The 18,725-nt window shown below is 53.5% G+C and overlaps 7 protein-coding genes across 7 annotated transcripts; 4 read left to right on the forward strand and 3 right to left on the reverse strand.

Moving 5' to 3' along the window:
• Window positions 1–15: 15 nt before the first annotated feature.
• H257_05928 (hypothetical protein) lies at window positions 16–4,830 on the reverse strand. The gene is made up of 7 exons (XM_009830952.1): window positions 2,830–4,830; window positions 2,030–2,782; window positions 1,740–1,961; window positions 1,027–1,680; window positions 727–959; window positions 304–667; window positions 16–226 (listed from the first exon to the last, which is right to left on the reverse strand). Exons 1-7 carry the CDS (start codon window positions 4,801–4,803, stop codon window positions 80–82), a joined length of 4,347 nt encoding a protein of 1,448 aa, XP_009829254.1. The 5' UTR covers window positions 4,804–4,830; the 3' UTR covers window positions 16–79.
• A 561-nt stretch (window positions 4,831–5,391) lies between these two features.
• On the forward strand, window positions 5,392–7,095 carry H257_05929 (enolase). Its single transcript, XM_009830953.1, has one exon. The coding sequence runs from the start codon at window positions 5,494–5,496 to the stop codon at window positions 6,856–6,858; it is 1,365 nt and encodes a 454-aa protein (XP_009829255.1). The 5' UTR covers window positions 5,392–5,493; the 3' UTR covers window positions 6,859–7,095.
• Window positions 7,096–7,409: 314 nt separating this feature from the next.
• Window positions 7,410–10,565, forward strand: H257_05930 (hypothetical protein). Its single transcript, XM_009830954.1, has 3 exons — window positions 7,410–8,506; window positions 8,585–9,107; window positions 9,174–10,565. Exons 1-3 carry the CDS (start codon window positions 7,442–7,444, stop codon window positions 10,229–10,231), a joined length of 2,646 nt encoding a protein of 881 aa, XP_009829256.1. The 5' UTR covers window positions 7,410–7,441; the 3' UTR covers window positions 10,232–10,565.
• Window positions 10,566–10,837: 272 nt separating this feature from the next.
• H257_05931 (hypothetical protein) lies at window positions 10,838–11,584 on the reverse strand (the record flags this gene model as incomplete). The annotated part of the gene is made up of 2 exons (XM_009830955.1): window positions 10,838–11,378; window positions 11,441–11,584. The coding sequence occupies 2 exons, from the start codon at window positions 11,582–11,584 to the stop codon at window positions 11,037–11,039; spliced, it is 486 nt and encodes a 161-aa protein (XP_009829257.1). The 3' UTR covers window positions 10,838–11,036.
• A 479-nt stretch (window positions 11,585–12,063) lies between these two features.
• Window positions 12,064–16,323, reverse strand: H257_05932 (hypothetical protein). Its single transcript, XM_009830956.1, has 10 exons — window positions 16,145–16,323; window positions 16,028–16,098; window positions 15,909–15,968; window positions 15,607–15,845; window positions 15,238–15,541; window positions 13,968–14,636; window positions 13,311–13,561; window positions 13,014–13,257; window positions 12,868–12,963; window positions 12,064–12,815 (listed from the first exon to the last, which is right to left on the reverse strand). Exons 1-10 carry the CDS (start codon window positions 16,281–16,283, stop codon window positions 12,603–12,605), a joined length of 2,286 nt encoding a protein of 761 aa, XP_009829258.1. The 5' UTR covers window positions 16,284–16,323; the 3' UTR covers window positions 12,064–12,602.
• Window positions 12,073–12,598, forward strand: H257_05933 (hypothetical protein). Its single transcript, XM_009830957.1, has one exon. It carries the CDS (start codon window positions 12,098–12,100, stop codon window positions 12,554–12,556), a length of 459 nt encoding a protein of 152 aa, XP_009829259.1. The 5' UTR covers window positions 12,073–12,097; the 3' UTR covers window positions 12,557–12,598.
• A 961-nt stretch (window positions 16,324–17,284) lies between the features above and the next one.
• Window positions 17,285–18,567, forward strand: H257_05934 (hypothetical protein; the record flags this gene model as incomplete). The annotated part of the gene is made up of 2 exons (XM_009830958.1): window positions 17,285–17,686; window positions 17,740–18,567. 2 exons carry the CDS (start codon window positions 17,285–17,287, stop codon window positions 18,565–18,567), a joined length of 1,230 nt encoding a protein of 409 aa, XP_009829260.1.
• Window positions 18,568–18,725: the final 158 nt, after the last annotated feature.

The raw sequence follows: 18,725 nt of genomic DNA on the forward strand, positions 1-18,725 counted from the left end.
AGTGGAGGTTCCTGTCTTGCGTACGGTTAATACCACTTTTCAGACAAATAGCTTGCACACATTACAGTATCAAGCTTGGTTAATCACTAATTGGGGAAATCACGCGCCCTTCACCACGTGGCACCGCTTGCAAGCTGTGTACACTGCCATGCAACTCGTCAAAGAACAACGACAGATCTTCTCTTGCTTCCTTTGCCGACGTCGAACACCGACACAACTGCCGTTTCTACAAAGTCCATGAGTACACCTCGTCCATGTCCTGATCGCACGATTGATGCAAGGAGGAGGTAGGTAGGTAGGTACCTCTGGGGCGTCGGCGAACAAGGGGGACGTCGTGAGGTAGCTTACGAGTCGGGATACTGCATTGTCTCGCTCCAAAGCCAGCACAAGCCACGGCCCCTCCAGCACGTCTGGCGCAAAGTGACTGGCGCAGTGCAACTTCTGGTGTAGTGTCAACCCGCCTTGAAACAAATTCACGACGAGAAATCCTCCGTCCGACGTAAGGCTGGCCACCATCGCGCTGGCTTCCGGCACCGCTGACCCCCCCGCGACCAGTAACGTCGTTTCGACAAGCGTCCGCGGCGTCGTCACGTACTCAACCGGATGTGGCTGAGGAGAGGTACTGCGCGAGAACGGGGCCCCGACGACCACGGCAGCGGAGGGAGACCTACTGCCACCATCAACATCCGTTGGGGTATGTACATACATCACACATGCTGAGCACACCATCGACTGAGGCCGTCGTAGTCGGCGTCGGTGCCGACCCCGTAGACAGAGTGCAGGTCCCGTCGCGCTTGATCGTACGTTGGAGGGGTGTAAAATCCGTTCCGGACGAGGTCGACGCCGTAACCTGCGACAAGGGAGAACCGCGCGTGTTGGCGGGCCTCATCCGGATCGGCCGGACCGACCAACGCTTGCAGACGGGAAATACAACTGACTCGACGGACGACACACACGATCTACACCCAAAACAGTATCGCAGAAGAGTGAGCAACAGTGGAGAGTAGCCAAGGAGATTGATTGTACACAAGGGAGCGACGACATGTGAGCTCGTTGGGCGGCTGAGACGTAGGGATGCCCCACGAACGACGACGACGGCAGCCGCGTCATGTGCATACACACGAGATCGAACCCTTCGCGACGAAGGCGCCGCAGCACCACCGGCAATACCCCCAGCGGATCGTCGGGCTTGAGCATCAATAACGACGCAAACGGTGCCGACGGGACCAATTGAAACAACCCAGCATCGTCGGTGTGGGGACTAGGAGGAAAACATGCGTCGAGCGGCGACGCGTATCGTGTTGTTGTGATCTCGTGGGGGTCAAACAGCAGCGGTAGTAGCGATCTCACGATCGTCGGGTCTGTGTACAGTCGCACGAGACCATTGGGGGCATTGGTGCCCATGCCTCGGAAATGCGTTCGAAAGTGACCGTCCTCGACGTGTTGCCGAAACAGCACCACCAGTGCAGCGTGTGTTGTGGGCTTGGGTACTGACGACACCGACGACGATGCACCAAACACGATGCTCTGCAGCGACGTCAGCACTTCACGCACGGCGTCCACTACCATCGGCTGCAAAAGCTTGACGTGAACGAGTTGATCACGGGAACACCGAGCCAAGAGTCGTTCTATCGGCATGCCATACGAGCCATTGATGTCCACGGTCTGCTGAGTTACTTCCTATTGAGTTTCTGATTAGAATGAAACTGACGTCCAATTCATATAATAGCAGCACGTACAGGAAAGAGGACAGCCAAGAGGGTTTGTTCTCGATCAAAGTCGACGTATACTGGTGCAAGTGGACGCTCCGGTGTCAGCGTAGCTTGCGACGGCTGACCCATACCAATCTTGGAGGTAAACGTGTGGGGCAAATAGGGTATCATGGTGGCCTTCACATCCCCATCGACGTCGGCTAGCGTCGTTTGCAAGTGGGCAAGACGGAACTCATTGGCACCATTCTCCTAGATCAACCGTTATCCATGTCAATCGACAAGTCTTCAAGCCTACATATCAACACATAGCAACATACCTTGACCAGTGCAAGTTTAACGCGGCAACAGGGGTGGCGCTCCTCTTCATCGTGAACTTGAACCAGTCCCACAATATCGTAGCCTGTTGTGGCCACAGCTGTGAGCACTCGGCCCAGGTGGCCAGGCGCTGTCATGGATACATCCACTGCCACCACTTGATCCGGCTTGACGACGATTCCGTACACGGGGCGAGCGCGGGGAAGTTGCGCCGACGACGAACTGCTGTCAGCATTAGGGAGTGGGATGCGGCCCCCAAACCAATGGACGACGTCGCGGTGGGCTTGGAGGGCGCCGTGGGGGAGATACACTTGGGTTTTGGGAAGGTCGTGAAGAAGGTCCCGGACCACCGTGGTGGCATCAACGCCCCGGAGGGCCAAGATGACGTGGCACGCTGCGGTGGCGACTTGAGGGGACACGACAACATGCGGTTCGAACGACGCGTCGAAGACAAGTTTGAGGCCAACGAGGTCGAGGCGGGAGCGGGTACGGTGGAGCACGTCAAGGACAAGGGCTGCCGGGTCCCGAAGGACCACCACGGTGGTGTCGGCATGGTAATGGTGGTGGGGGGGGTGGGGGGGGAGGTGTTGGTGAAACACTTTAAACGTGGGAAACCGGGTAAACAGGTGGATGGGGTGAAGGGGGGGATGTATAGCTGCTGCTGACGATTGTGGTGGGGGCGACGCCAACACAGAAGGCACGGAAACTACGTAATCGCCCATGGTGTTGGTGTTCCCAGGCATAAACGGCGCCATCTACTCACAACAATGAGACACAAGGTGGTTCCAGCGATACAACGTACGGGGGAAAGCAGGATCGCGTCAATGTACGTCGACGCGCAGTGCAGCGCAATGTACAGCACCGGAACGGCACCGGTGTGCGATTGAGGGGGCGGCTGCAACGACGTCACACTTCCTGGCCATGTCACCGTGTATTGCAGCCCCAACAGCGTGCAGCAAGGGGACGTTTCGTGTTGGAGTTGACAAAAGAGCTGGACGATCGTGGCAAATACGGCGTCCGTTGAGTCGACCCCGTGAACTGCGACAACGTGCGTGTCGGATAAGAACGTGTCGTTGTCGTCGGGGCGTTCGTCGTTGTCACTGCTGCAATTGGATGAGAACAAGCGACGCCAGTATTCTCTTGGTAGTGTCGGCACAAAAGATGTATGGGACAGCTGGCGATGATACAACGGCTCGGAGAGGGCGTCCACTGTGTTCATCACCCCCTTCTCCACCATCCCCTTGATTATATCGGCTTCCACGGACGGAAGATTCACTGGAATAGGCCGACTAATTGATGGCACTTGATCATGCGAATAATCTGGGGGGGGGCTCGTTCGAACGCGTGAAGTTGCAGCAACCGATTGTGCCCCCACATGATCAAGCAAGGCCTGGGGGGAACGAAGTGGGGGTACCCCTTCGACTTGGGTTTCCGATAGTTGGTCGTGTACATCGCGTTCGTTGAGTGCGTATGGATTGTTGTAGCCACTGAAAGGTCGTCGATCGAGATCTGTACGCGCCGTTGGAGAATGGCCGTCGCGGACGGGGGGAGTGGTGGTCTGTACGAGCAGCAACGACTCGACTTCGGCACGGACGAGTATCGCTTTTTCTATAACGGCGTCAAGTGGTTGGTCCTTGAGCAGCTCTTGCTCTTGCAACTCCACATCCCGCTTCCACATCTTCATGAGTTGTCGTTCCAGGGCTTCAGACGCATCTTCGACGGTGTTGCCGTCGTTGGTATCGTCATCTGGCTCATTGTCTAACTGGAGTGACGAGGAGGTTTCTTGTGGTGGCGGGGGTGATCGAGATGGGGCGAGTTCGATCGTGCGAGCTTTGAGCTGCCGACGCGCTGTGTTCCAATCTTCAATGTCCGACGACGAGTCGCTGTCACTGCCGACATCGTCGCAGCTTTCGATATCAGCCTCATCCACGGAAGGTTGAGGGGGTGGCAACAATAGATGAGGCGAGCCGTCCTTAGTAGAATATCCCTGCGTTTGGCTTGGTGGGAATGATACTGGAGTAGGAGGCGGAAAGCTACGACTTTCTACAGCTGGAGTGGTAGAATGGTTTGGTTCACACGACGGTGTAGACGACGCCAACAGCGTTCGATTCTTCACGTCGCCCCCCGCGACCGATGTTGGGGAGCGCACATCACCCTCGTCTTCCTTGGCAAGCGACAAAATGCAGGGCGCCAACAAGTTGCCGACGCTACGGTTACGATAACTGCGATCACGACTGGCTTGGAATGTCAAATCCAATTGCGAGAGACATTCCGCCTCCGACCCTGAAAACACGCTTAAGCTGATGTTTCCGCCGCCGTCCACTTCTTCGTCCACGGCATTCGTAGGATCTTCAAGATAGGACAACACCCATTGCATTTCGCTGTCCCGTGGAACAGTTGCCGATGGGATATCTTGGAGCAACAGGTCGACATCGAAGTCAGACAATGGTAGCTCCAGTACAGGCAAGTCGTCTGACGTAGTAAGAACATGGATGTCGTTGCTGCTTGACATGCGCATCAAGCCACCAATAGATTCCGTTTCCACATCCTGATCAGCACCATTTTCCTCGTCGTATTCGCCATCTTCGAGCCGACAGATTTCCATGTACTTGCGTTCACACACCTGTGGTGTGATAGCATTCGCGCCCAGAAGGAGCTTGCGCTGCTTTGGTAGCCGTTGAAGGAACGTAATGGCTGCCACATCAAAGTCATAAGCGCTCTCAAATACGCACTGCCGTAGCAGGGCTTCGTCGCGGTCGGTCCACCATTCCGTCATCTTCCTGTGACCTTCCGCCAAAAGATCGATGGTTTGATGTGAATTGCCCAATCGCGAGGACGTGCTCAAGTAAGTGCGTCTGGAAAAATGACCAATCAAACGCGAAGACAATCACTTCAACGTTACGGCAGGATTTATCCGGATGACGTGGTATAATGACCTTGACATGAGATACGCTGTTTCATTGGCCATAAATTGACTTCTTTTCGGGACTGCGCAATCGAGCTTACCAGTATTATTAACGTGTGAAAGCCCCCAGTTCAACAAACCCAAGTTTACAAAGTCATATTAACTGTAAAATCGAAAAAGCAAGCATTGGTTTATCCTTGTACGGGACAGTTAATATATGTGTACTACGTAGTAATCTTCTTTGGTGTCCTCGCTGTCGACTATGGTGATGTGGAGCCTAAAGCACCACCTGAATACCGGTTGCTCCGAGATTGCTAGGTGCTACGTGTAGATTGTCATTAAAGTCATCGCTCTGGGAACGTGGATTGTATTCTGGGTGCAAGCAAGTCGCCTCTGTCGATAACTTCCCTGTATCAACATCGTTTCATTTGATTGGCTAAAATACGCCCAATCAACATGCTTTATACAGGATACGTTTCCGGATACTGGGATCGATGTGGAAGCTTCCTCACTCACTTTTGCATTTTCGCCGAGCCCCACAGCAACCCTTTCAGAAGCATTATGCTCAGCCAACAACGTGCCGTCACGAAGGCTCTTCGCCACACCCAAGCTCGCTTCGCCAGCACGATCAAGAAGGTTCATGCGCGTGAAATCATTGACAGTCGCGGCAACCCCACTGTGGAAGTTGACTTGACGACCGAGCAAGGTCTGTTCCGCGCGTCTGTCCCGTCAGGAGCGTCCACGGGCATCCACGAAGCCGTGGAGTTGCGCGATGGTGGCAAGCGTTACTTGGGCAAGGGTGTGATCCAAGCCGTGAACAACGTGAAGAACATCATTGGCCCCAAGTTGGAAGGGATGGACCCGACGAACCAATCGGAAATCGACCTCTTGATGAAGCAATTAGACGGCACGGACAACAAGGGCAACTTGGGCGCGAATGCCATCCTGGGGGTGTCGTTGGCCGTCGCCAAGGCCGGTGCGCGTGCCAAGAGCATCCCGCTGTTCCAGCATTTTGCCGACTTGTCTGGCAACGACAAGCTCGTGCTCCCCGTGCCCTCGTTCAACGTGATCAACGGTGGGTCGCATGCCGGCAACCAATTGGCGTTTCAAGAGTTTATGATTCTCCCCACGGGTGCGGAATCGTTCTCGGAAGCCATGGTCATGGGATGTGAAGTGTACCACCACCTGAAGGGTGTGATCAAGAAGAAGTACGGCCAAGATGCGACAAACGTCGGCGATGAAGGCGGGTTCGCCCCCAACATCCAAAGCAACCACGAAGGGGTCGAATTGCTCATGCTGGCGATTGAAAAGGCGGGGTACACTGGCAAAATCGGCATCGGCATGGACGTGGCGTCGTCTGAATTTTACACGGAAAGCAAGCACTACGACTTGAACTTCAAGAACCCCGGCAGCAAGGAAGCGCCGTTGACGGGCGAGCAGTTGGGTCAATTGTACAAGGACCTGGCCAAGGAGTTCCCCATCATTTCCATCGAAGACCCGTTCGACCAAGACGACTGGGAGCACTACTCGGCGTTCACGGCCGCGATTGGCACGGACGTCCAAGTCGTCGGCGACGACCTGCTCTGCACGAACCCGACCCGCATCGCCAAGGCGGTCGGCATCAAGGCGTGCAATGCGCTGCTGCTCAAGGTCAACCAGATCGGAAGCGTGAGCGAAAGCATCCAAGCCGTCAAGGACGCCAAGGCCGCGGGCTGGGGCGTCATGACTAGCCACCGCAGCGGGGAAACCGAAGACTCGTACATTGCCGACTTGGCAGTCGGGCTCAGCACCGGTCAGATCAAGACCGGCGCGCCGTGCCGTTCGGAGCGACTGGCCAAGTACAACCAACTGCTCCGCATCGAAGAAATGCTCGGTCGCAGCGCCGTGTACGCGGGCAAGCACTTCCGAAACCCCCACGAGGCTTAGATTAGGCCAGATGAAACATGAAAAGTGTTTGTGATATTAAATCGATTGGCGAGCGACCGACCGACAAGCGTGTATGCACAAGGATTAGGAGCCGTAGAGGACGAGGAAGGAAGGCTAGGAGGCAGAATTTGAGTGGCTTGCAGGAGAGGACACTTGAGGGCTGTCGTTGGTGCAAAACGTTACGTCAGCAACATAACGTCATAATCCCACTCTCGAGGATGGGTGCTTCGTCCATGGAAGATTCTTGTGGCTCGATCGAGTTTCCATGCGATTGTCATGGATGATCGTGTCCCATAGTATTGCTTGCATCCAGTACAGTACTCCAGCATAGCTACCATGAGGCCTTCACATGCGGCACATATTCATCGGTCCAAAGAGCACGCGCTTGAGTAGTAAATCGAACGGAACCTTCAAAGGCATTGGAAAGCACGACGAAGAGGAATGTCCTCGAGATTTTTTATTACCAGGTACTAGTATTCGAATATTCCTTGATTGGTCCACATTATCCGGATGTGTCGCGATCTTGAAAAGTCGCGACCGCAAAACAAATTATTCGAAGCACGCGTGCAATCGTCAGGCGTCGATGGTAGAGAAGCAAGCGCCGCCGCCGGGGACGAAGCCTTTGATGGTGTCGATGCGAGAGATGGACACGCTCGGCTTGAAGACAGGACCGGGGTTGAAGGAGACGATCGATTTCAAGGTGTTTGATCGCCAAACGATCCTCGATGAGATTGCCAAAGTCGGCTTCATGTGCCCATTCCACGAACACCGGGCAGAAGTGGCCAAACTAGAGATCCCCCAGCTGCTTTTGGTCGCAGATCGAGACGAAGTGTACGGGGAGAACTGGCTGCTGTGTGTCCGGCAAGTCGGATATGACGGCCAAATGGCACTGATCGCGCAGCGCCAAGCCGCGTTGGAGGTCGCCGAGGCCGACAGCAAGAACCAAGTCAATGAGGAAGACGAACTCCTCACCCTCGTGTACGAAGACAAACCCATCGTGTCTCGGCCATGGGAGTCAGCGTCCGCCGACGACTCGCACGAACAAGTTCGACTCCTGAGCATCCACGCCACGCGCGCCGTCATCTCCATCTCCGTGACGCGTCGGGCAGAAGAGTTCAACGCCGACTACAAGTTCAGCGACCGCGATGCCGACCAATGCTTTGTCGAGTGTCGCCAACACAAAGACCCCAACTACGATCTCACGAGAATGGAGCAGGACGTTGGGTTGCAGGGCATCCCCGACCTCATCGACAACACGACCCAGACGTCATGGTTTCGCGCAGTCAACTCGGCGCTCCAGTACGAGCCGATTAAATTTCCGTCCGACTTGCGAGACCGAGAGATGCAATCGAACCGCATGCAAACGTTCCTCGCCACGGTGTTGCCGCGCATGGAAGAAGCGCTCCAGCAGAACGAAACGCTCGACATTTTCATGGACCCGCTGGCCATCCTCGCCGAAGAAGAGATGGCCACGGGGCAACACAAGACGGACAACAATATCAAAGAGCTGCGGACGTTCACGGACCTCGTCTATTCGAAGAACAAAACGCTGCCATCCATCGACTGGCACCCGAAAAAGTCGGGCGTGGTCGCCGTGGCGGCCGCCACCAACTCGTCCTTTTCCAAGCGGGCCGACGCCACCGACAAGGTACACCTCCCCTGATTTCGACTTACACTATATCGTGCCATGTTTTGATTTCGAATGAACCAAGCAACTTTGGTGTAGGTGGACGGGTCGTACATTTTGCTGTGGAACTTTGCCGACCTGATCCATCCTCAGCTCATGATGGAAGCACCGCAGGACGTGATGGCCGTGCGGTTCAACCCGACGCAGCCGGGTATCGTCGTCGCGGGGCTCTTCAACGGGCAAGTGTGTGTCTGGGACATCTCAAAAGCCGAAGGGCAAATCTCGAAAAAGAAGGCCAAAACCCCAGGCACATCCACGCAAGACGCCTCCAAGGCGGACGAGGCGCACAAAACGATGCCGCCTGTGAAACCCATGTACGTGTCGTATATTGACTTGAGCCACCGACGCCCCGTGGCCGACTTGCAGTGGCTCCCCCCCGGCTTGGAAATCAACAACCGAGGCCACCTCAGTGCGACCCAGGACCCTCTAACCCACCAATTCGTCACGATCGCCGGCGACGGTCAAGTATGCTTTTGGGACCTTCGGTTCAAAGATCCCAAGTACCGCATGCTCAACCACGGCCGCATCAAGCAAGACAAGTCGCAGCAAAAAGCGGCCAAAGGTATGTACAATTAATTCGAATGCAATCTACCGCTACATTTGACTTATGTGAATATGGTGGCGCAAGATGGAAAAGACACTGCCCCGGCCGAAGTGCTGTTCACGCCGCTGTACGCGATCACACTGACCAAGGTCGACGGAGCCGGAGAATTGGGCCTCAAGTGCATTGCCATGGAGCGTATGAGCAACGATCAGCCGTCGTCGCGATTCTTCTGCGGCACGGAGGAAGGCGAACTCCTCTTGGCGGACTGGCGGCCCCACGCGTCCAAGGACGATGACTCGGCCCCAAGTAACAACAACAACAATGGCGAAGAGAGCGTCGAGTACGTCCAATGGTCATGCCACGACCACTTTCGCACGACCGTGAGCCTCAGCCGGTCGCTGTTCTTCCCACACATCATCCTCACCGTGAGCGAATCGAACTTTCACATTTGGAACGTCGCGCCGGCCAGTTCTGGCTCGGCCAACACGCCCATCTTCATCTCGCCGTTTTCACTCGCCCCCCTCACGTGCGGGTGCTTTTCCCCCACGAGGCCTGGCGTCCTATACATTGGCAAGGCGGACGGGGTACTGGAAGTGTGGGACCTCTTGGATCAGTCCCATCGGGCGTCGTTCTCGTCCAGCATCGCCGCGTGCTCCTTGACAACGCTCGAGTTCCGCTCCGCCGCGCCAGCCAGCGCGATTGTAGCTCCCAACGCGGCAACCAATAATGTCAATAATAACGCTGCTAATAATGCTGCTAACAAAGGCGCCGCGCCGCCCCAGCAAGCCCCCAAGCAGCAGCTGCTGGCGGTCGGCGACGTGAACGGCAATTTGCACATCCTTGAAGTCCCCCGGACGCTGTCGAGGGGGTCCGCAGGGGAGCGGGGGGTCATTGAAACGTACTTCAAACGGGAAATTGTCCGCGTCAAAGCCGTCCTCGAGTACGCTGACATGGCGTCCCGAAATGCCAACGCTTCGTTGAACCAAGCGGCCCCGGCTGCCGTACCGTCCACGGCATCCACGGGTACAAAGCCAACCAGTGGTACCAATGACGCCGATGATGACTTGTTCCGAAAGATGGAGAAAGAATTCAAGTCCGAGTTGGGCATTGAAGACCACGACCAACACGGCAAGAAAGGATAACGTCGAAACTGTATCGACTTGTTCACGTTGAACGATGCTCTTGCGTATGCCGACAACATCGACAGATGATCAGATAGGCCAACAGTCGCTTGATTCATGACGAGTTTACTACCCAAAGTGCTTACAGTACTTGCTATAGAAGGAGAAATGATCGACAATACATGTAGCGATTAGGTGTCTGGATTACATACGAATCTTCTCATGTACTTACATAGCATACATTCGTGTCTGTGTTCGGGTTGTTTTCTAGAGTTAACCATCTACCGCTATACATGGTTGGACGCTTGAGAGTTGTGAGTCGCCTGCTGCAGTTTATAGCGGCTTGTCAATCACGCTGCACCGATCTAGTACGCATAATTGAGTCTTATTGCTTCGTCGATTTCGGCATTCAACAAATATCGACGAGTTATTTCTCATTGTCGGGGTAGCATCTCACCATGTTACTAGTAGACACTGTGGTGGCACTGCCCAGCAATGGAAACCAATTTCGGATGCGCTGCTGTGCATTGGTTGGGTCTCAGGGACGGCCACACGAGGGGGTATGTCCACCACAAACCTACGCTACAGTTACAATGTATGAAAATAGGTCGTGCAGCAGAGCTGTGCCGTCGAGTCGGAATTGAAGGAGGGATACACATCCAAGGCCGAGATGTCCACCTGCGCTGGCGTGGCCAGGGAGGTCATGATTTGTGGTGGCCTGAACGACTGGGCCAGATCGAGAACAGTGTGCATCAACCGAGCGATCGCGTTTCACTCTGGCATCTCACCGCGCTGCTGCACTACTGGGCATCGTGGTCCTATGGTTTTAGTCACCATTGCAGCCATCAAACTCAGTGACCCATGGAGGGCATCTCTGGCGCGCTGAAGCACCCAGCTTGCGTCCACTGTGGCAATCATAATACCGAAGTGTTGGACGTGCCCTAGCCGCGCCAATGGACACGGTACCCATTGGATGGACATTGTTGAATACGATATGGGAATGGCGGCAGATTTGCGGTAGAAAATAACTCATGGAGGGATGTCGGGGACGCAGGGACGTGCTGCGCATGTCAATCGAACTGAATGGTCCTAGCAGCGTCGTAGGCAGCGTTGTGTTGACGGCTCCAAACGGCACCACGTGGAGCTCATCGCATTGCACCAACACGTCCTGCAGGGTAAAAGTTGGCGTACGGTAGATGGCTGTCGATCAAAGCAGCGATGTGATGGAACGAAGTGTTTAAGATCCTTGGCGAGACTCCAGTCCATTTTCATGGACGTCTGCGCGGCATTGTGCAGTGACCCGGCGCCATATATGAGCGGCAGTGCGTACTCTATGACCAATGCATAACGAACGCGTTTAACGAGGCCCAGCATCCTGTTCCAAAAGGAAGTTGCAAACATCCCCACGAAAACCAATGTTCCGACCTGTTGAAAGCAAGACACTATTGTAAATTGTTGGCGCCATACTGGAATTGTGCAGGTACACGACTACACCACGCTGGCCACAATCGTAGCCACAGCATAACGTTACAGAAAGCCAGCAAATGATTGGACAGTATGAGCGTACAATGTGATGTGACTGTACTGGGGAGTTAACTGTAAGTCTTGTGGATTGGAGGAGTCGGTGATCGTACTGTACTGTAGATGTACGAACGTTGTCGGTAGATGGGTGAAATCTCATACCGATGACTTCGCTTGGGGCGAGGAGAATCAAATCCCGAGGCATGATGCTCACCGGATGGACGGTATACCGTGGCCAAATGAGGGCTCTGTGTAACCGTCTGTAACTGTTAAGAAACGGTATTCGGGAGATTCAAGTTCCGGATACAGATCGTCCGGATAAATCGTTGATTTGTCAGTCAAGTGGTGGCGGCAACGAGCGGCGCGATGAGCATCCAGTACGCACAGTATGAGTCCGAGAAGGAGCTAGGCGACTTGATGGCCCTGTTTGAAAAGGACCTGTCGGAGCCGTACTCTGTGTACACATACCGGTACTTCCTCTATAGCTGGCCGGAACTGTGCATCTTGGCCCGAGGCGGCGACGGCACCGTCGTGGGGGCGATCGTGTGCCGGTTGGAAAAGAGTCCGGGGGTGCTCAAGGGCTACATTGCCATGCTGGCCGTGGACAAGTCGTTCCGAAAGCATGGCATCGGGTCGAGTCTCGTGAAGAAAGCCATCGACCAGATGATCCAACTCGAATGCGACGAAGTCGTGCTCGAGACCGAGATCACCAACGTGGCTGCAATTCGACTGTACCAAAACCTTGGGTTTGTTAAGGACGAACGACTGCTCAAGTACTATCTGAATGGCGTGGATGCGTTCCGATTAAAGTTATGGATGCATTAGCATTGTAAAACCAATTCAAACTGCCCGCAATCTACGTTTTGATCATTTACATGACAAAGTGCAACGTCGTCTTGTTCTCGCTCCACTGGAGCACCTGCAGCGCTTCGTACTGCTCAATGCACTGCTTCAGCTGCACCTGAGTGTACCCTTTTCGAAGCACCAGGGGTTCAATGTCGCTGTAACTGACGCTCGTTTCATTTCGGTCCCGCGTGTAGTCGAGAATGACGCGGTAGATCTTGGAGTTGGCATCCGCCGACGGCTACACAAATGGTGGGTGGGACTAGTAGTAGTAGTACTAGTAGTAGTAGTACCTTGTGGCGCGACGACCCGCTCTGGTCTTCTTCGTGCAAAGACGACTTGGATACGTACACCAACCGAATGGCTTCGTCCACGTCCTCTGTCATCACCTATGCATGTCGTTACACATGATCATGTCGATGGAATCACTACGAGGTACCGTGTTGGAGAAGCGAAGGCGAGCCAGTGCCTGCGACAGCCGTAAGATGCTGAGCAGCTGGCGCGCCGTCATGGCGGTCTGGGCGTCGTTGGTCGCGTCTTGGCCGGCGCGCAGCATCACATACGCTTCGACGACATAACTGCAAAGTGACTCGGGGATGCTGGGGACGTATTGCTTGGCGATTGCGACAAAGTACCGCAACACGTCGGCCCGCACTGGCTCAAATGCCATGTCGGGATTCTTGCTACTCGAAACAAAATGATATATATATCATGAAATCCCGTGGGTCGTACGAACCCGTAGCGATGCACGTGTGTGACGTGGCGGGCCAGAGCTTCGTCCTTGTCGTACTGGGCAATGTCCAAGATCAAAAACAGCAAGTCGAACCGCGACAGGAGCGCATTGGGGAGGTTGATGTTCTGAGATGCCGTGAGCTTCTTGTTGTATCGTCCGTAGATGGGGTTCGCCGCCGCCAACACCGACGACCGCGCGTTCAACGTTGTGGTGATGCCCGCCTTGGCAATGCTCACCGTCTGCTGCTCCATGACCTACTCACACACACATATATATATATATATATATTATATTCGAAATTGAACTGGGGGTGCTCAATCGAATAAGCAGCACCAAATCGGCAGACACAATCGATCGACCAATCAAAAACCAGAACACTATTCAAGTACCCAATCAAATCCACTCTTCGACCAATGCAACATCAAAATAGTGTGTGAATGAAATTAGTGTGAACCTGTATATGATCGTTACATACAAAAGTCCGGACAAACAATCGATCATCGATAGAGTTGGCAAAGAATCCGCACAAAAAGTCAACCACGTTTTGGGTAGATAATATCATCACGATGGGTATACAGTAGTCCTGGTGAGGACATTTGAAAAACGACGCCAGCAACAGATCTATATCTTTCCCAAGCATGGTGACATATTCACACGTACTTCGTGAATGGCGGTGCGGTCACCTTCCTCCATCTTGTCGAATTCGTCGATGCAGCAAATTCCCATGTCGGCGAGTACGAGCGCGCCGCCTTCAAGCGTCATTTCCTTGGTCATCTGGTCGCGCACGACGGCCGCCGTGAGCCCGACGCCGCTGCTGCCTTTGCCCGTGGTGTAAATCCCACGCGGACTGATCGTGGCAATGTGTTTGAGCAGCTGACTCTTGGCCACGCCGGGGTCGCCCATGAGCAGCACGTTGATGTCCCCCCGGATCTTCATGCCTTCATCCATGCGTTTGGTCACGCCGCCAATCATGAGCAGCAACAGCGCCTTCTTGATGTCTTCGTGGCCATAGATTTCCGGAGCGATCGACTGCGCGAGCATCGAGTACAGGTTGGGCGAGTCTTGAAGCCGCTGGATCTCGTGCTCCATTTCTTCGGATGCGTCCATGGCGCTGTACCGCTTCTTGTGGTTGATCACGTGCGTGGCCTCCAAGTACGTTTCCGTGATGAGCCCCACTTGCATTTGACGCATGGGGCTGTACGGCAGCGGCAGGAAGATGCCGCAGATTGTCACGAGCGCGCCAGGTTCGCATGTCCGCGTGAGTTCGCCGCGCAAGTACACGGACAATGTCCGAGGTATGTGGCCCATGGGCACTTGGTCTGGCAGTTCCTACAAGACGCCCCCCCCATGAGGATATTCGTTACGTGATGGTGACTGATGCGTATAACTATGATCATGTAGTTGTGGTTAGGATTGTTGATAGAAAGAGTGAGACATGTATATATATATATATATATTGTCGATTTGATAGTACAAATTTGGGGAGGGGGTGCAATCGAATCGCGCCGACTAAACCGATCCACAATCGATCTGATTGGTTGAATTTCATTGAGAAGGTTTTGATTGGCTAATAATTTTGAGCTCAACTGAAGTAGCCAATCAAATCGATTTAAATTCCAACGAGAAACCACAACACGAAATTTCACTCGAAAGCACAATATATATATATATATATATATACACGATATTGTACTGTCACGTCGATTCGAAATTGGTTCTCACAATCGAATGAGCAGAATAACCAACTCGACAGACAATATCGATATATCGACCAATCAAAACCCAAACCACGAATCAACTAGCCAATCAAGTTCACTCTTCAACCAAGGGAACACCGAATTCGTGTGTGACTAGTGTGATACTCAGGACAACCAATCGATAGATTTGGCAAAAGTCACAACCACATTTGGGGTAAATGAAAGCACAATACCTGGAACTTGACTTCTTGAAACTTTTGAAACTTGGATGCTTTGGTTTGCATCAACAACCGGCCGTTCGTGCGGTTGGTCGTGCATTTTTCACTGGGACATTGCAGCAACGGGTTGAAATTGCGCGATTTCACCTCTTGATACACTTCAAACGAGCACGACTCGCATGTGTATGTGGACACGACCACGAGCGGCTTGACGTTGGACACGCGCGTGACCATGCCCTTGATGCGCACGAGGCTGCCGACCTTGGACGCCTTGACGTCGCGGATGGGTACTGGTTTGGTCTTGACTCCAGGAATCAACCTAATGAACAAATGGGAGACAGACGTTGATGAATAGAGATGGAGATTTGTGTATGGTCGACGCACTGGAGTTCAAAGCGTCGCATGAGCGCGGGGGGAAAGATCGTGCGAATGTCCACGGGGTGGTCTGGGTCGGTTGTGGCTTCCTGGACACGATGCAAGCGCAACACGTCGAGCACGTCGTGGGCCTGGGAAATATCCCGCGACGGCGGCGGCAGGATTTCGTCCACCGCGTCCGAGAACAGCGTCACGTACCGACGGGTGTTTCGCATGATGTTGCGCACAAACCCTTCGTCGTTTTCAAACTACGAACAGTCGAGCAGTGCGATAAAGTGATTGGCAGCGCGGTGACGATGGAGGTGTTGTACCTGCAAGACATCGTCCAGAGAAATCGCAATCGTGGTCCGTTGACGGTCGGCAATCTCTTGCTACATTCGATTGTTCATGACACCCTCACTTCCATGAGACCACGACGTCCGTCACTCACCAGAACGTCAGCATACTTGCGCGAGTTGGAAAGTGAGCATACAAAGTTGCGCAAAAAGTTGAGGCACTTGTCTGCAATCAATTGAGTTCTTCGTTGTAGCCATAGGATCAACTGTACCTCGTTCGTCGTTGTAGTTAGGGTATCCTGTGATTGCCGGAGCTTGCGGTGCGCCACCGCTGCCGCCTATGGAGCTGGCCTGGGAAGCTGGCTGACGGTTGAACGCAGATGTGTAGTTGTTACGAGGAGGCGCGTTCATCGTCGAAGCAGTCCTCGCGCCGATGAAAGCAATCTCCCGCCAAAAATCCGGATACCCTGAACATCCGGCAAACAAATTATTTTTTGCAATTTTTGCATTTATTAATCCAGTATCTATTTATTTTATCTATATCATGTATTAACGTTATATATCTATATTTGCTGACCAACCTTCCACCAAAGGCAGTCACACGAATCCTGTTGGCGGTCGTCACCACACACTTCCACCCCCGTGCTGTGTGTGTGCCAAGTCCACCCCGTGTAGCGCAGTGAACACTTGGTACTTGTAAATGATGCTCACTCATAACTCGTCAAATTGACCTGGGTGTCTGGATGCACTCCAGTTCCCTTCCTGGCCATCTCGTGGCCTAGCTGTAAGCAATCAATTAGCTCAAGATTCCGCAATGAACCCTCTTTCGTGCAGACTGTAGACGGTGCAAACGTAAGGGTTTGCTATGCAGGTTCGTCATGACGCCAAGGGGCAACGATTGTGGATCTTTTGCTTCAAGGAGTAAACCTGCATATTGTACCCGAAACCTCGATTTCCATTCGAACGGAATATTATAAAATAATCTTCAACTTTGTAAGACCAAGTCATGGACTTTAAACAATTCCTATCCGTTACGTATATACTATATTGTATATGCTACTATAATGTGTATTTAGCATCTGACATAACGTACCTTTTTGATAGTTAGCGTCTTTGCAAAAGAGAGCCAAGGTTACGACCTGGACGACATCATGGTCAGCTACCGTGTGCAGCGGGACACAAGGCACCATAGAGCATCGAGGTAATGTTACACCCGATGTATTTAGTCATCCTGACTATGGGTGTGGCACTCTGACGAACGTAAACCGTCCTCCTGCAATAGGATCTTGATGGCCGTTGGTCCTGTGTGTCTCGTCTTATTGTTTCGTCAGGCGTAAGAGTGGCGTAGATGTATGTACTGGTACGATCTATTCATTATAAGAGTGGACATTGTTCATTTTCACATCCACGATATGGGAGTTACAGGTACTCCCACGTCGTTCAGCCGCCCCAAATGGACAGCCACGCAAGAAACCCACATGCAGCAGCTCGCGACGTCCTCTTTGAACGAATTCATCGACGGATGCAACCTCACAAGCGGGGGATGGACCTTGAATGGATGCTCCCACCAAGTTCCACTGCTTGTTCGCAACGAAGCACCGCATGCATTGGCCAGCTCGGTGCAGTTGGCGGGAACTATCGACGAAATCGTGCACATTTTCAAGCGTTTCCAACCGTTTCAGCCATTCGACGCGAAGGAATCTGCGTGCGTCGGGTACTTGGGCTCCAAGTCCAACCATCAGCACATTGCGATTCAGTGGATGCGATTGGACACCCCGCCACTCACGCGAGACCGCGATGCTTGCATCTTGGACGTACGCACCACCCGTTCCTGTCCACATCGTCGTCATCTCATCTCGTGTTGTAGACTCGGAATGTGTTTTCTCGCGATGGAAAACGAGGCTACGCATGCCACTTTCAGTCTGTGGACATCCCGGAATGCCCCAACCTCGAGGTGTCCCATCGCTACGTGCGCGCGTCCATCCAGCACTCGGGCTACGTCTTCACGGAAATCCATCCTGGACTTGTGAATGTGGTGCTGTCGCTGCATGTGGACTTTTGCGGACGGTTTCCCGTCTGCCTCGCCCACCCCTACCTGAAGAAGCAAGTGGCCACAATCAAGTCGTTGGAAATGTACATTCGCCAAGTTCGGATCCAAGATGCAGCGTTGTTGTATCCGGTCCAGCCGCACAAGCAATGTCCTTGCTGTCGCAAGGTGTTTGGCGTGTTTGAACGCTCCAAGAGGTGCGCGGGGTGCGACGAAGTGGTGTGCGTCGACTGCTCGTCGGTTGGCCTTGTCCACGGAAGAAAGGTGGTGCCGCTGTGCATCCCTTGCGTCCTCATCTCGGTATCCAAGCCCTCGACGTCGTCACTTGGAGTCCTTCGAGCTCAAATTGAACGGCATATCTCGTCGGTCGACTACCCCGACGACGAACCCGAAGGCAAGTGTGTGGACCTGACTCATGTGCAGTCGTTCGGCCCGGCGACCAGGTCCAACATGAGAATCATGCGCTCATTGGAAGAAACGCAAGCCACGTCGGAGGACATTGAATTCGACACCCCCCAGCTGGCCCCTCCGATTCCCGTTGCTCGAGGTCGGTCCGAGAACAGCAGCGGGTTGTGGGAAGATGCGATATGGATGTTCCACACCAACTTGGAGCGCTTCAAGCATCACAAGCTATCTCGAACGATATAATGCTGTGGTCCTGCATGTGCATAGAATAGAGGTTCGCCACGGCGCCGCAGGTAGCGTCTCAGTGAACACGAAACGTCATGATTTTTCAGTACATTCGCGCGCGATAAATTCTTTACAGTAATTCCGCATGTGATCAAAATTACAAATTTATCCGGATG

Source organism: Aphanomyces astaci (genome assembly GCF_000520075.1).
Source record: "Aphanomyces astaci strain APO3 unplaced genomic scaffold supercont1.11, whole genome shotgun sequence".
In the NCBI taxonomy this organism is placed as follows: domain Eukaryota; phylum Oomycota; class Saprolegniomycetes; order Saprolegniales; family Verrucalvaceae; genus Aphanomyces; species Aphanomyces astaci.